Raw genomic sequence first — 15,390 nt, forward strand, 5'->3', positions numbered from 1 at the left:
TAGGAACCATCAAACATGAATAATAATTAAACTTAAGGATATCCGTAAAACAAGCAGTCTAGAATATTTAAAAATGTCAATGTCATGGAAGACAAAAAAAAAAAAGTCAAGGAAATGGCTGTACAGTAGACTAAAGAAATATGACAACAAAATGTAATATGTGATTGGATCCTGAATAGAAAAACAAAAAACCACTATGGAAGACTAAATTGGAACAATGGGGAAATCTGCATAGATTAGATCTATGGATTAGATAATAATATTTTGCCAGTGACAGATCATTGTGCTTATATAGAATATGCCCTTATTCTCAGGAGTCACAAGCTGAATAATGTATTAGGGCATGCAATATTTTACTAATTTTCAAATGCTTCAGAAAGAGAGAAGCAAATATGGCAAAATGTAAGTAATTGGTGATTCTAGGGAAAGACTATATGCGTTCATTGTACTATTTTTGTAACTTCTCTGAAGGTTTTTAATTTTTCTAAATAAAATGTGTACAAAAATGAAAAACTATCCGGTCCTTTCATTATGATAACCATGATCACTAACATCATTTTTGCACATGAAAAGTCAAAGCATTATATCAGCTACACAGTGACTGCTAGAAATAAGGACTGAACCCAATTCTGTGCATGTTCTGCAGTGCTTGCCCCTCAGTGCCCAGCCACAGGGGAGATGATCAGTAAGGTGTGTGAGAAAATAGAGAACAGTTACATGGGGAATGAGAGACAAGGGGGAATAATAACACATCTGGGCATGGTGGCTCATGCCTGTAATCCCAGTACGACGGGAGGCTAGAGCTGGAGGACTGCTTGAGACCAGGAGTTCAAGATCAGCCAGGGCAACACAGTGAGACCTTGTCACTACCAAAAAAAAAAATTTTTTTTTAATTAGCCAGGTAGAGGGGTGGGCACCTGTAGTCTTAGCTACTCAGGAGGCTGAGGTAGGAGGACTGCTTGAGCCCAAAAGTTCAAAGTTACAGTGAGCTATGATCACACCATTGCACTCTAGCCCAGGTGGCAGAGCAAGACCCTGTCTCTTAAAAAGAGAGAGAGAGATCAGCCTGGGAAACATGTTGAAACTCCATCTCTGTTAAAAATACAAAATTTAGCCGGGCATGGTGGTGTGCACCTGTAGTCCCAGCTACTCGGGAGGCTGAGGCAGGAGGATCACCTGAGCCTTGAAAGGTTGAGGCTGCAGTGAGTCATGATCAGGCCACTGCACTCCAGCCTGAGTGACAGAGTGAGACCCTGTCTCAAAAAAAAAAAAAAGAGAAAGAGAGAGAGAAAGAGAATAAGTATGTCTCTAGAGTCAAACTAGGGTTCAAACCCTGGTTCTACTTCTTCCCTCTAGCCTTCAATAAATTGTTTAATTTCTCTATGATCAATTTCCTCACCTGTAAAATGGAATTGATAATAACAGTAGTTACTGCATAGGGTAGTTGTAAGCACTAAATCAGTTAATACATGTAAAGCTACGAAACAATTATTCTACATAGCATAAATTATTTTTATATAGTAAAAAAATAAATACATAGTAAAACAGTCATTAGTATATGCACTGTACATAATTAATGATATATTTTATATAGCAAATTAAAAAATTTAAATGGGCCAGGCATGGTGGCTCACGCCTGTAATCCCAGCACTTTGGGAGGCCAAGGTGGGAGGGCTGCGTGAGGCCAGCAATTTGAATCCAGCCTGAGCAACATAGGAGACCCTGTCTCTACAAAATATAACTTAAAAAATTAGCCAGACATGGTGGTATATGTCTCTGGTCCCTGCTACTCAGGAGGCTGAGGCAAGAGGTTTGCTTCAGCCCAGGAGGTCAAGGCTGTACTAGTGAGCTGTAATCATGCCACTGCACTTCAGTGTGGGTGACAGAGCAAGACCCTGTTTCAGGAGAAAAAAAAAAAAAAAGTAAAATGCTATTATTATTATTTCTCCTACTCCTCCTAAGATAAAAGAAAAATACAACTGCCACCACACTCAGTGGCAAATCTGATTCTTACAGTATATAAGAAGCAGTGACAAGCCACTTCTAATCCATATCACCTAACTATAACCCAACTCAGATACATTGCTCCAAAAGAGTAGTGCGAGAAAAGAAGGGTGGAATGACAGAACGCAAACATCACTGCTGGAGATTTTCAGTTCATATATACTCTGTGTCCGGCAGTCCTCTGTGTGCAATAAGGCTGGTGGGTAGTATATTTTAGACTAGAGGTTATAAATTGGTGACCCAAGAACCAGACCCAGTCTGCAGATATGGTCTGTCTGTCACTCATGATGCTTTAAAATAAAATAAAATTAGTTGCTAGCCATTGAAAATTGGAAAAAATTCATATAAAAATCTAGATTTCTGGGCTTCTCTTAAGAAACCTGGTAATGATTGTTATTTTTATGTGTCAACTTGACTGGGCCACAGGATGCCCAGATACCTGGATAACATTATTTACAGGTATCTGTCAAGGTATCTCCAGAAGAGATGAGCATTTAAATACAGGGACTGAATAAAGCAGATTGCCCTCCCAAATGTGAATGGGAATCATCTAATCCATTGAGGGCAAGAATAGATCAAAAGGGTGATTGGTTGAGCTCCCTCTCTGACTGACTGGTTGAGCTGGGACATAGACCTTCTCTGCCCTCGATACCTGGTTGAGCTGGGACATAGACCTTCTCTGCCCTCGACACCCCTGGTTCTCAGGAATTCAGACTCAGAGTGGAATCTATACCACTGGCTCTCTGACTCATAGGCTTTCAAACTGGACCACCAACTTCCCAGGGTCTCCAACTTGCAGATGGTAGATAATGGGACTTTTTAGCTTACATAATTACATATACCAATAACCTTATAACAACATTCATTCCTCCCTTCCCCCTCCCGGTCTCCTTGTATCCTATTGGTTCTATTTCTCTGGAGCACCCTGACAAACATGTACCTGGGCTTTCTCTCCCATAACAGGAACTCTGACTAACATGCCTAGGCTTTCTCACCCATGACAAGAGTCAAATGGAAGATTGCAACTGTAAACTGAAGATGCTCAACTGCCTAAGAAAGAACCACCTCATCCCATGTTTTCTTCTGTATAAAAACACGAGGCAGAGCACGGTCCTCCTTGACTACTAGCAAACTGCCAAATACCCTATTTCTAAGCCTCTTAACAAGCATCACATCGGTTCCACCACAGAAAAGACCATAGAATTTCCTCTTCTCCAACCACTCACATGTGCCCCTAGAGGCAACTTGAAGTGCTAGGACCCCTAGCAAGTTCCAGGACTGACCACAGCAGAGCAAATGAAAACAAACCAATAATCTAACTGTCAACACAGCCAAGTACCTAGAGAGTAGTGAAACGCCTTAAAGGGTTTAAACAAAAATAGCATGGGAAATCAGGATAAAGATAAAGCTGACATTTTTGACTTGTACAACACAAAAATAACTCCCTTAATGGCAACATAGTGTAGCTGTACCCTAGTATCAGAAAATTAGGTTACCTAGGATTAGGATTAGGATATCTGGGCTGTCGAATATGTGTGACTAATAGCACTTGAAATGTGACTAGTGGGACAAAGGAACTGAATTTTTAATTTTATTTAACTTTAGTTAATTTAAATTTAAGAATGAATACTTGATCCAGTTACTGGAAATCCTATTTTAAACAATTTGCCTGTGGGGAGGCGAAAGAAACAATTGAGTATGTGAATTTACTTTTTCAACTATAAAAGTTATAAAATCTAAATATAGACCTAATATTTCCAATGAAAATTTTGCAGCAAATTGAGATGCTCTGTTATGTTAAAATATATACTAGATATAAAATATCTTATTTATTTATATTGAGTAAATGTGGAAATGATAATATTCTGGAAGATATTGGGTTAAATAAAATATATTAAAATTAATTCCACCTACCTGTTTCCTTTCACTTTTAAAAAGAATTTCCTACCAGAAAATTTCAAATCACATATATAGCTTGCATCATACATCTATTGCTAGTATATGCAAATACAAACTTACTAAATAAAAACATTAAGGAGCAAATTACAAAAACAAATGCTTCACTCTAAGAGAAGTTTACTTTAAGCTGAAAATACCTATGTTGTCTCTAAAATACAATCCCATTTACACATTTAAAGTACACACAATTTGGGGAAAAAAACAAGGTTATAATGAAAAACAAGCCACATTCCTGGAATATTTCACAAATAAAACATGAGAAATCATATTGTACCAAAAACATTAATAGTGAATTCAATGAAACATGTCATAAAGAGAAAAAACAAAGTTGGCATCTAACACGATGAGATCAACAGAAGGTAACTATTGCCCCAGATACACTTCTCAGGGGGATTTAACCACAGGCTTATGATCTGAACAGATCTGTGTCAGCTATTTAAGAGAGCCAAAAAGAAAAAAAAAGTTACAGACTGAGAGTATTTAACAATGCAGAAAACTGAAGCAGCAACTAGTAAAAGTCATTCAAATTGTTATTTTCATTAAGGAAGTTGAAGAAAATTATTAAGCCACAAGGAACTAGGAAAGATACAGAAAACTCAAAAACACAGAATTTGAGAAAAGTTTAGCGGCTTTTTCTTTAATCACAGGAATGTGTAAAGAAGAAGACTTATGGATCCTAAAAAATATTAATTGCTTAAATAGATGACATTGATGGATATTATTTTCCAATAAATGTTAGGTATTCTAAAAAAGAAGGGTCTGCCTATTGTCATAGAATACATCGATTACTTTATATGACAAACAGACCAAAAGAAGTATGTTTGGGGGGAATATTTGTTTTTATCCACCTTTAAAATTTTGGCTCAAATCATATTTAGAGGGAGTTTCTCAGCAAGAGGTCTTCAGTTACTCAGCCTTCAGAGGACATGAATGAACCACATCCCTTTAAATGGTAACCTAGCAACTTGCTGAGGGGATTAGAACACAAGGATCCTTGGGGAGGAAGGAGGATTCAAATTCCAGAAGCAATGCTAACAGTCCTCTGAACTCCTGACCTATTAAGGGACAAGACAAAAGTCATTTATAAGTAGAACAGATCTTATTCAATCAGTAAAATAAGCAACCCAAGTCTTGAGCGCTTATTATGTGTCAGACATTAAATGATCTCTTGTAATCCTCACAATATCATATTCTCTCCGTTTTACTAATAATTTTACTAATAATGAAACTGGTTAAGATTTTACTAATAATGAAACTGGTTAAGAGAGTCTAAGTCACTTGCCCAAGACTCACAGCTAAGAAGTGCCAAAGCTGGGATTTGAACCAATGGCTGAGAACCCAAGTGTACACTCTTTCCACTACACCACAAGACAGTTCTGATCCACAGTGTTATAACCTTTGAAGATGGCTACAGACTACACCAGGGCTCAGAGCACTGCTTAAAATCCAAGAGGCACAGAGATAAGTGAAATTGATAATATACAAACAATGCAGAAGACAAGAGAAAGCAAAAGGTGGATTTTTAAAGTTGGGTCTTTAAAATTATCAACAAAGCCAGGTGCAAATTCTCATACCTATAATCCCCACACTTTAGGAGACTGAGCTGGGAGGACTGCTTGACGCCAGGAGTTCAAGACCAGCCTGGGCAATATAGTGAGACCCCCATCTCTACAAAAAGCTATTTTTTTTTTAATTAGCTAGCCATGGTGATGTACACCCACAGACCTAGCTACTCAGGAGGCTGGGGCAGGAGGACCACTTGAGCCCAGAAGTTTGAGGCTGCAGTTAGCTAGCGTTGCACCACTGCACTCCAGCATGGGTGACAGAGTGAGACTTTGTTGCTAAAAAAAATAAAATAAAAATGATCAATGAAATTGACAAACCTCTAGCTAGACTAAGGAAAAAAGAGAAAAGACTGAAATAAGTGAAAGTGGGGACATTATTACAGACCTTACAGAAAATAAAAGGATTATAAAAGAATACTATGAACAATTGTATGCAAACAAGTTAGATAAGCTAAATGAAATGGACAAATACTTAGAAACACATAAACTACCAAAACTGACTCAAGAAGAAATATAAAACATGAATAGACCTACAACAAGCAGAGGTTGAAGGGAACCCATTCTATGAGGCCAGCATTACCATGATACCAAAGTCAGACAAAGGCATCAGAAGAAAACTATAAATGTTCAACAAAATACTAGCACTTAGGCCAGGGGCAGTGGCTCATGCCTATAATCCCAGCACTTTGGGAGGCTGAGGCGAGCGGATCATGAGGTCAGGAGTTCAAAACCAGCCTGGCCAACATGGTGAAACCCCATCTCTACTAAAAATACCCGGGCATGGTGGCACACACCTATAATCCCAGCTACTCAGGAGGCTGAGGCAGAGAATTGCTTGAACCCGGGAGGTGGAGGTTGCAGTGAGCTGAGATTGCGCCACTGCACTCTAGTGTGGGTGACAGAGCAAGACTCCATCTTAAAAAAATAAAATAAAATAAAATAAAATACTAGCAATTATACACTCTGACAAAGTGGGATTTATCTCAGGAATATAAGGGAGATTCAATACAAAAAGTCACTCAATGTAATGTACCACATTAACAGGATGAAGGGGGAAATAGCATTTCAGTTGATGTGGAAAAAGCATTTGACTAACACCTTTTCATGATAAAAACATACAAAAACTAGGAATAGAAGCAAACCTTCTCAACATGACAAAGGACATTTACGAAAAACCCACAGCTAATATATGCATAGAAAACAGAAAGCTTTCTTCCTATCATCAAAAACAAGACAAAGATGCCCTCTTTCTATTCAGCAGTGTACTAGAAATTCTAGCCAGAATAATTAGGGAAGAAAAAGAAATAAAAGGCATCCAGGTTGGACAGAGAACTAAAATTCTCTCTATGTGCAGATAACATATTATATGCAGACAAACCTAAACACAAAAACTATTAGAGCTAATAAATGAGTGCAGCAAGGTTTCAGGATACAAGATCAATATACAGAACTCAGTTGTATTTCTATATACTAGCAGTGAATAACCCAAAAATGAAATTGAGAAAACAATTCTATTTACAATAACATCAAAAAGAACAAAATATTTAGGAATAAATTTAACGAAGAGGGTACAAGACTTGTGCACAGAAAACTATAAAACCGTGATGAAAGAAATTAAAGAAGCCCCAAAAATTGGAAAGACATCCCATGTTCATAGAATACTTAACATCATTAAGATGGCAACACCCTCAGAAGTGATTATAGATTCAATGCACTCCCAATCAACATTCCAACAGCCATTTTTGAAGAAATGGAAAAGTTGATTCTAACCTTCATATGGAATTGCAAGGGACCCTGAATGGCCAGAGATCTTGAAAAAGAACTGTATGAGAGGACTTACAATACCAATTTCAAAACTTAATACAAAGGTATGGTAATCAAAAGAGTGTGTTACTAGCATAAGGATAAATGTATAGTTCAATGAAATATTAAGAGTCCATAAGTAAACCCATACATCTGTGGTCTACTGACTTTCGACAATAGTGCCAAGACCATTCAGTGGGGAAAAGAACAGTCTCTTCAACTAATTGTGCTGGGACAACTGGATATCCAAATGCAAATGAATGAAGGTGAACCCTTACCTAACTCTACATTAAAAAATTAACTCAAAATGGATCAAAGACTATTTAGCCCTAACTATAAGAGCTTAAACTAAAAAACTCTTAGAAAAAAGCACAGGGATCATGACCTTGGGTTAGGCAATGGTTTCTTAGATATGACACAAAGAATATAAGCAACAGAAGAAAATGGGTATCATCAAAACAAAAAACTTTCGGCCGGGCGCGGTGGCTCAAGCCTGTAATCCCAGCACTTTGGGAGGCCGAGACGGGCGGATCACGAGGTCAGGAGATCGAGACCATCCTGGCTGACACAGTGAAACCCCGTCTCTACTAAAAAATACGAAAACTTAGCCGGGCGAGGTGGTGGGCGCCTGTAGTCCCAGCTACTCGGGAGGCTGAGGCAGGAGAATGGCGTAAACCCGGGAGGCAGAGCTTGCAGTGAGCTGAGATCCGGCCACTGCACTCCAGCCTGGGCGACAGAGTAAGACTCCGTCTCAAAAAAAAAAAAAAAAACTTTCGCTCATGAAAGAGCACTAACAAGAGAGTGAAAGACAATTCACAGAGTAAGAATATTTGTAACATATATATGTTGTCTAACATCCATAACATACAAAACTCTTATAATTCAACAACAATAAAGACAATCCAATTTTAAAAATGTACAAAGGACTTGAATAGGCCTTTCTCCAAAGAAAATACAGAAATGGCCAAAAAGTACATAAAAAGATATTCAATGTCATTACTCATTAAGGAAATGCAAATCAAAACCACAGCCAGATACCACATCACATTCACCGGTATGGCTATAATCTAAGAAACAGAAAATAACAAATGTTAGTGAGGATGTGGAGAAACTGGAACCCCTATACATTGTCGATGGGAATTAAAACGGTGCAGCTGCTATGAAAAACAGTTTGACACGGAGTAAGTTAAACACAGAATTACCATATGACCTAGCAATTCCATTCCTGGGTATACCCCAAAGAATGAAGATAGGTGTCCAAACGCCTTTTCCATGAACATTCATAGCAGCACAAGTCACAACAGACAAAAAGTGGAAACAGGCCAGGCACAGTGGCTCATGCATGTAACCAAGGCAGATTGCTTAAGGCCAGGAGTTTGAGACCAACATAGGCAACACAGTGAGACTCTGTATCTAAAAAATAAATAAATTTTTAAAATAAAATTTTAAAAAAAGGTGGAAACAAAAAAATGTACATCAACTGATGACTGGATAAACAAAATGTGGTGTATCATTGGAATGCATTCATTAGCATATACAATGGAATGTTATTCAGCTATAAGAAGGAATGAAGGACTGATATATACTCCAACATGGATGAATCTCGAAAACATTATGCTAAGTGAAAAGAAGCCCGCCAAAAAAGGCCACATATCACATGACTCCATTTATATAAAACATCTAGAATATGCGAATCTATAAAAATAGAAAATAGATGAGTGGTTGCCAGGGACTGGTGGTATGGGGGCTGGGGATACCTGCTTAATGGGTATCCGCTGTACTTTGGGGATGATGAAAATGTTCTGGAACTAGACAGTGGTGATGGCTGCACAACATTGTGAATGTACTAAAAAACAATGACTTGTACACTCTAAAATGGTTAAAATGGTAAATTTTGTTATGTGTATTTTACCACAATAAAAAAAATAAACACATGTACACATTATTCTGGGGGAAAAAAATCAGAGGAAAAACATAAGCAGAAAACAATTTAAGAAATTATAATATTTGAAGTATAGCAACTCAATTGATTTTTCTCATGGCCAAGGCCCTTTCCCTATATATATGTCATATCAACTTCTTTAAGACAAGGATGTCCGGGCCATGCCCAGCTCCGTCCTCCGTGGGAGAGGTTATACCCACCTCCAATCACTCTAATATTGTTGTCCTTTGTAAGAATAGCGTCGGCATGGAATACCAAAACTGGAATTCTCCTACAGCCTCCAGTCCACATGATGCATGGATGATCCCTATAATGACAACAAAGCCTTCATTAATTTACAGCTCAAAATCCGAACTAACTGCTGATGCAGATTACTATGGTTTGTTGCTTAGCAAGTTTCCCCTTCCTTCTGGAATACAAATCCCAAATATCCTGTGGGAAATCACATCTCCCATTCTTAGTTGTGTGTTTAAAATTAACTCTATTTCTGGTCCAGGGATGGGCCTTGATTGGTTTCAGCCAATCAAGATATTTCATCATTCAGTATAGTTAGTGGTTCAGAGATAGGCACATAAACCAATTGGAGCCCATGAGTTTAAGGAGACATGTTCTGAGACTCTGAAAAAGCAATGGTTTCTTTCTCTTCTGTAATGGCTACAGATGATACCCTGTCTTCCTCTTGATGGTATAAGATGAGAATGAGAAGTCTGAAATGTCAACAACCATTTTGTGACCTTGAGGGAAGAGCTTGTAGCTGTTGGTGAAGGAGAAAGTCAGCGGGAGGTTGACTGAAGAGATCCTGGGTGTTAAAGTGGGAGTTTCAGAATCAAGATATGCCTGAATATGAGTGAACATATTCTCTTTATTACTTACGACCATTTGGATTATGTTGTAATCCTTTGCACACATCAAGAATCCTAACTGATGAGTTCACAATAATTTACATACTCCTTTTACACGCCATAGTCCATTTTCAAGCCAATTTGATGATGCATCCTAAGATTCTGAACTAGGAACTCTGAATACAAGCATCCCAATTAAAATCACGTATTTTAAAGGAAACCCATGCTAAATGGAACAACATATATTTTCCTCCAGTATAAAACCACAGGGGAGAAAAAGACTTCTGACTTTATTCTTTTTCCCTATCCTCGGGAAATCTCAGCTTAATTTTAGGCTGATGAATATTTACTCACAGATTAGGAAAATCTTCACCCTCATTAGGGCAGGGAGGTAGGAAGAGAAATAAAATTTAATGAACTGAGTCCCTACTATGTGCCAGGATTTAAACTAAGAGCTTCACATGTCACTTAATCCCCTTGCCCATACTATGAACTGAAGAAAAACTGTCTCAAGGTTAAGTAACCTGCCTAAGGTCATACAGCTGGTTAAGTAAGGGATGAGGTATTTGAACCCAACATCTGTATTCTTTCTACTATTTGCTTCCCTAAACACATTTCAGCAAAGTTCTACATATTGGATACCTTGAATTCAATTATTTGGGAACTTAAACTGATCAATTCCTTAAATGCAATCCAGTTGGCCAAGATTCACTCGACTCTTAAAAACTTACATAACCACATCCCTTAATAAAGGACATACCACAAATCTCAGGGCCAAGTCAGCCCCTCCCAATCCAACTTTAAAAAGATCCACACTCGGGCTGGACACGGTGGCTCACGCCTATCATCCCAGCACTTTGGGAGGCCGAGGCAGGCAGATCGTGAGGTCAAGAGATCGAGACCATCCTGGCCAACATGGTGAAACCCCATCTCTAATAAAAATACAAAAATTAGCTGGGTGTGGTGGCATGTGACTGTAGTCCCAGCTACTCAGGGGGCTGAGGCAGGAGAATCAGTTGAACCCGAGAGGTGGAGGTTGCAGTGAGCCGAGATCGCGCCACTGCACTCCAACCTGCCAACAGAGCAAGATTCCATCTCAATTTAAAAAAAAAAAAAAAGATAAAAAGATTCACACCCTGAATGCACAGTTTGTCAGGTGCCCAATCTTAGGAGTGAGGCAGTCTTTAGACTTGGGACAAGCTGTCAACTGCTTTCTAGTGAAGAAAGCAAAGAACAGCACACCTAGTTCATTCCCCGTTTTCTAGAAATGGCATGTGGATGCTTATTGTTCTTGTTCTTTGACTTGGTGACAGTACCCACTTGTGAGAAACGGTGTTGATAGGGTACCTTTTTTAGCAAGAAGGATTTTTTTCGTGGCTTGCTTGCTTCTTCATCGTTAACACCTGTAAAATGTGGGCATGAAGCCAGGCGATTCCTATGATCTCTTCCAACCTTCATTTTTCCACTACATTTCTAAATCAGCAAGTAGAGAAAAAAAACAGGCAGCCTAAACTACAAAGTCTCAGACAGGAACTCTGGAAACTATCCAAAGTTCTCTGTCAATCTAGCACTAGCTACCAACTGGCACCACTATGCCTTAGCATTTACAAACAATGGATTGCTGCTCCAATTTAAAAATGCCTGACAAGGGGAACACAATTAATGGGTACACAGCTGAGAAGAGCCCAGGCCCTAACTGTACTATCTGTGGAAAGCCAGGTCTCTAACAGAGAAATCTTTTCACTTCCAACCTATGGAAAGATAAAAGAGAGAGTAAACAGTAAGGTCAGCTAAAAAAAAAAAAAAAAAACTAAAGCAATATGTGAAATTGTCATAAAAAACATATTCCCACCAAGTGGCGCTAAAAGAAAAAAATTCAGAATGATTAGGAAACTGAAAATTGGGACTTCACATTTTCATTCACATCAGAAACTGGTATATATTAAAATTCACTTTCATAGGCATTAAAAACACAGGATTTGAACAATCACCAAAGCAGATCAGTTTCATGATTCACTTTATTGAAAGCCTAAAAACATTTTGGTTTTCTGGGAATAATTTCATGAGAAATAGACGTCATTCACTCCTGGGACCCAGCCTACATAACTCAAAGATGGAGCTGTAAGCAGCTTTTGCATTCTTGCTTCCAGGCTGTCTTCATACCATTACCCCTATTAGAAATGCCTTCCCCACTTCTATTTATCTAAGCCCACTCTCCAAGGCCTACTTGAAGTCTCACCACCTTCAGGCAGCCTTCCCCAGCTCCTTCAGCCCATTACAATACCTCCTTCTCTGAACTCCTATAGCACCCACTTTATAATTGATTGTTAATGATCCTTTTAACTGCCTTTTACAATAGCAATTAAAGTTGACATTTTTTCAGTTACCAAAGAAATCTTACATCACGTTCTTATATGAAAGTTTCTATATCTATATACAGAGTTGTATTTGGGATCCCCAAGCAAAATACAGAAAAATAGCCTCTTTACATTTTCTATTTGAAATAATACCATGCAAAACAAGGACTGCCTGGACAGTTTCTATTCCTGAAGTCCAGGATTGCAAGGAATTAATATTTTCACACAGCCTAGGGATCTGAGTAGATCTAACAGATGTCCATGGATATACATCTTTGGATCAAGTCAACATCTTCAGATGACTTACGGCCTTCAAACTTCTAAACCAACTTTTAAAATGTAAGCCTACTGCTTCAGGTGTGAACAAGATTGATTTAAGCTTCCTAATGTAAAAAATAAGTGTCTGATAGACAAGACATAAGCTGATAAAACAAGATTAACTGTTAAAAATTAACAGTAGAAGTCTGAAAGGAAGAAGTGGTCCATAAATTTGGATGGGAGAAGCGGGAAAATTATACCTTTATTTTCACTAAGTTTTACTAGAAATTCAGTATTTCTTAATTATGAATATAGGCAATGAACCATGGTAATATTAGCATTATCTGTGCCTTTGACGTCATCTAAAATTACAGGGGTTTTTTTGTTTTGTTTTGTTTGAGACGGAATCTCACTCTGTCATCCAGGCTGGAGCACAGTGGCACGATCTTGGCTCACTGCAACCTCTGCCTCCCAGGTTCAAGCGATTATCCTGCCTCAGCCTCCCAATTAGCTGCGATTACAGCCCCTCGCAACCACACCCGGCTAATTTTTGTATTTTAGTAGAGACGGGGTTTCACCATATTGGCTAGGCTGGTCTTGAACTCCTGACTACAAGTGATCTGCCCACCTCGGCCTCCCAAAGTGCTGGGATTACAGGTGTGAGCCACTGCACCTGGCCAATTACAGGTATTTTTATACCTTATTACAGGTGTTGTAGATATCTCAAAATATTACATTTGTCATTACTTCTAAGTTATAATAGTTTAAGACTCACCCCTAGATCACATGTGATCGTGGTCTTTCTATCATGATGAGGCTGGACAACAATGGACAACTCTCCTCCTAATAATCATTCAGTCACTAAATGATGACACCTCATACTGGTGGCCCAGACATCTATGCTGCTTCCCAGTACCCCCCATCTACAATTGTTAATCAAAGACCACCCTCCCAGTGTACTGATCTTACACAAACTGAACAAAAACAGTCTTCATGTTGTTGTCTTTAGAACACAAAATTTAACTTTCCCAGATTTTAAATGATCTTATTTAATGTATTAGTAAAACAGCACATATTACCATGTTACAAATGTGTTTTAATAACTGCATTTGAATGTAATTAGTACTCTTTGTAATGATATATCTTTTATTTTAAGCCTTAAAAATATTATTCTGGTAAGGAATCCATGTCATAAAAAAGTTGACAACTCTGATCTAAGGTAACGTAAAGTATAAAGCCTTCATTTATTCCTTCATTTCATTATTCAGTCAGCAAGAATTTACTAAGTACCTACTATAATATTAGGTCAAACTACCTGCAATTATCAGTATTTGACTGTTTCTGACCAACCAAAATGGCAGTTTCATATAGTTCAATCTAACATTTGTCAGGCCCAATCTGTAAGCCCACTAATAAGAGAGACAGTAATGGAGCAAAAGAGCAACCTTTAAAGAGGGGAAAGACTGATACTTGCAGCAGAAGTTAAAAGTTTTATGAAATGGGTAAGAGGCAGCACACTGAAAGCAAAGTCAGAAAAAGACAAAGTAACCAGAGGGAATTATCCCTTTAATTATCCTGAACAAGAATGACCCAAATATACTTTCAAATCTCTATTCGTTTCTATGACCTAACACTGATAAGAAATGTTTCCTCAAAGCTTTCTTAATGCTTCAACAATTTTCTTCAAATTACAATAACAAGTAATCTTCTATCTTATAAGAAGCCCACCATAAATTCAATATTAAAACCAGTAAGAATGATGCCTTACATTTGTATGGCACTTACAAAGTAATTTCACATACATTATTCTATTTGAGTCTAACCAGATCCCTACAAAATAGTCTGGGAGATATTATCTCTATTTTTCAGGTTACACAGTACACACATATCTAAAAGGACTCAGGGAGAATCTTAAAAATGAATTTTACCTTTAAACCAGATTCTCTCTTTACTCTGTGTCAAGTAATAATTAAAGGAGGCAAAAGAGTAAAGTGATCAAAATCCAGAAAAGCTAAGTCCAAATCTCAATGCATCACTTACGCTTGATGCATCACTGAGGAAATTTCCTGATTAAAAAAAGTGAAAAAAAAAGTGAAAAAAATTTCCTGAGTTTAAAAAAGTGTAAATAATAACACCTTCAGATTTAAAAATATGTAAGATATAGATAAGATAAAGCCTTTATCATCATCTGTAATAGCTATATTTATCATTATCATTCTTTTTTTTTTTTTTTTTTTTTGAGATGGAGGTTCGCTCTTGTCAGCCGGGCTGAAATGCAGTGGTACAATCTCAGCTCACTGCAACCTCCACCTCCTGGGTTCAAGCCATTCTCCTGCCTCAGCCTCCTGAGTAGCTGAGATTACAGACACCCACCACCACACCCAGCTAATTTTTGTTTTTTTAGTAGAGATGGGGTTTCACCATGTTGGCCAGGATGGTCTTGAACTCCTGACCTCAGGTGATCCACTCACCTAGGCTACCCAAAGTACTGGAATTATAGGCGTAAGCCAACACGCCTGGCTATTATCATTCATTCTTATTGTGATGATCCATTAATCATGAAACTTGACTCTTAACTAAAAGAACTCAGGAAAGCAATGTGGTTCAATTGATGCAGCACAGGCCATAGAACTCTAACATCCTGTCTCGGAGTTACTATG

General features: G+C 38.0%; 1 protein-coding gene across 26 annotated transcripts in view; it reads right to left on the reverse strand.

Moving 5' to 3' along the window:
- Positions 1-15,390, reverse strand: part of TTLL5 (tubulin tyrosine ligase like 5) — a 294,113-nt gene that overhangs the window by 275,891 nt on the left and 2,832 nt on the right. For all 26 annotated transcript variants that reach the window (XR_004184858.1, XR_004184857.1, XR_004184855.1 and 23 more), the window contains exon 3: positions 9,474-9,580. Coding sequence is in view for 18 of the 26 variants with exons in the window: in XM_031667954.1 (XP_031523814.1) it covers positions 9,474-9,580 (107 nt within the window). In the remaining 8 variants the exon portion in view is untranslated. The remainder of the gene's footprint in view (positions 1-9,473; positions 9,581-15,390) is intronic.

Source organism: Papio anubis, chromosome 7, assembly GCF_008728515.1.
Source record: "Papio anubis isolate 15944 chromosome 7, Panubis1.0, whole genome shotgun sequence".
NCBI classification, from domain to species: Eukaryota; Metazoa; Chordata; class Mammalia; order Primates; family Cercopithecidae; genus Papio; species Papio anubis.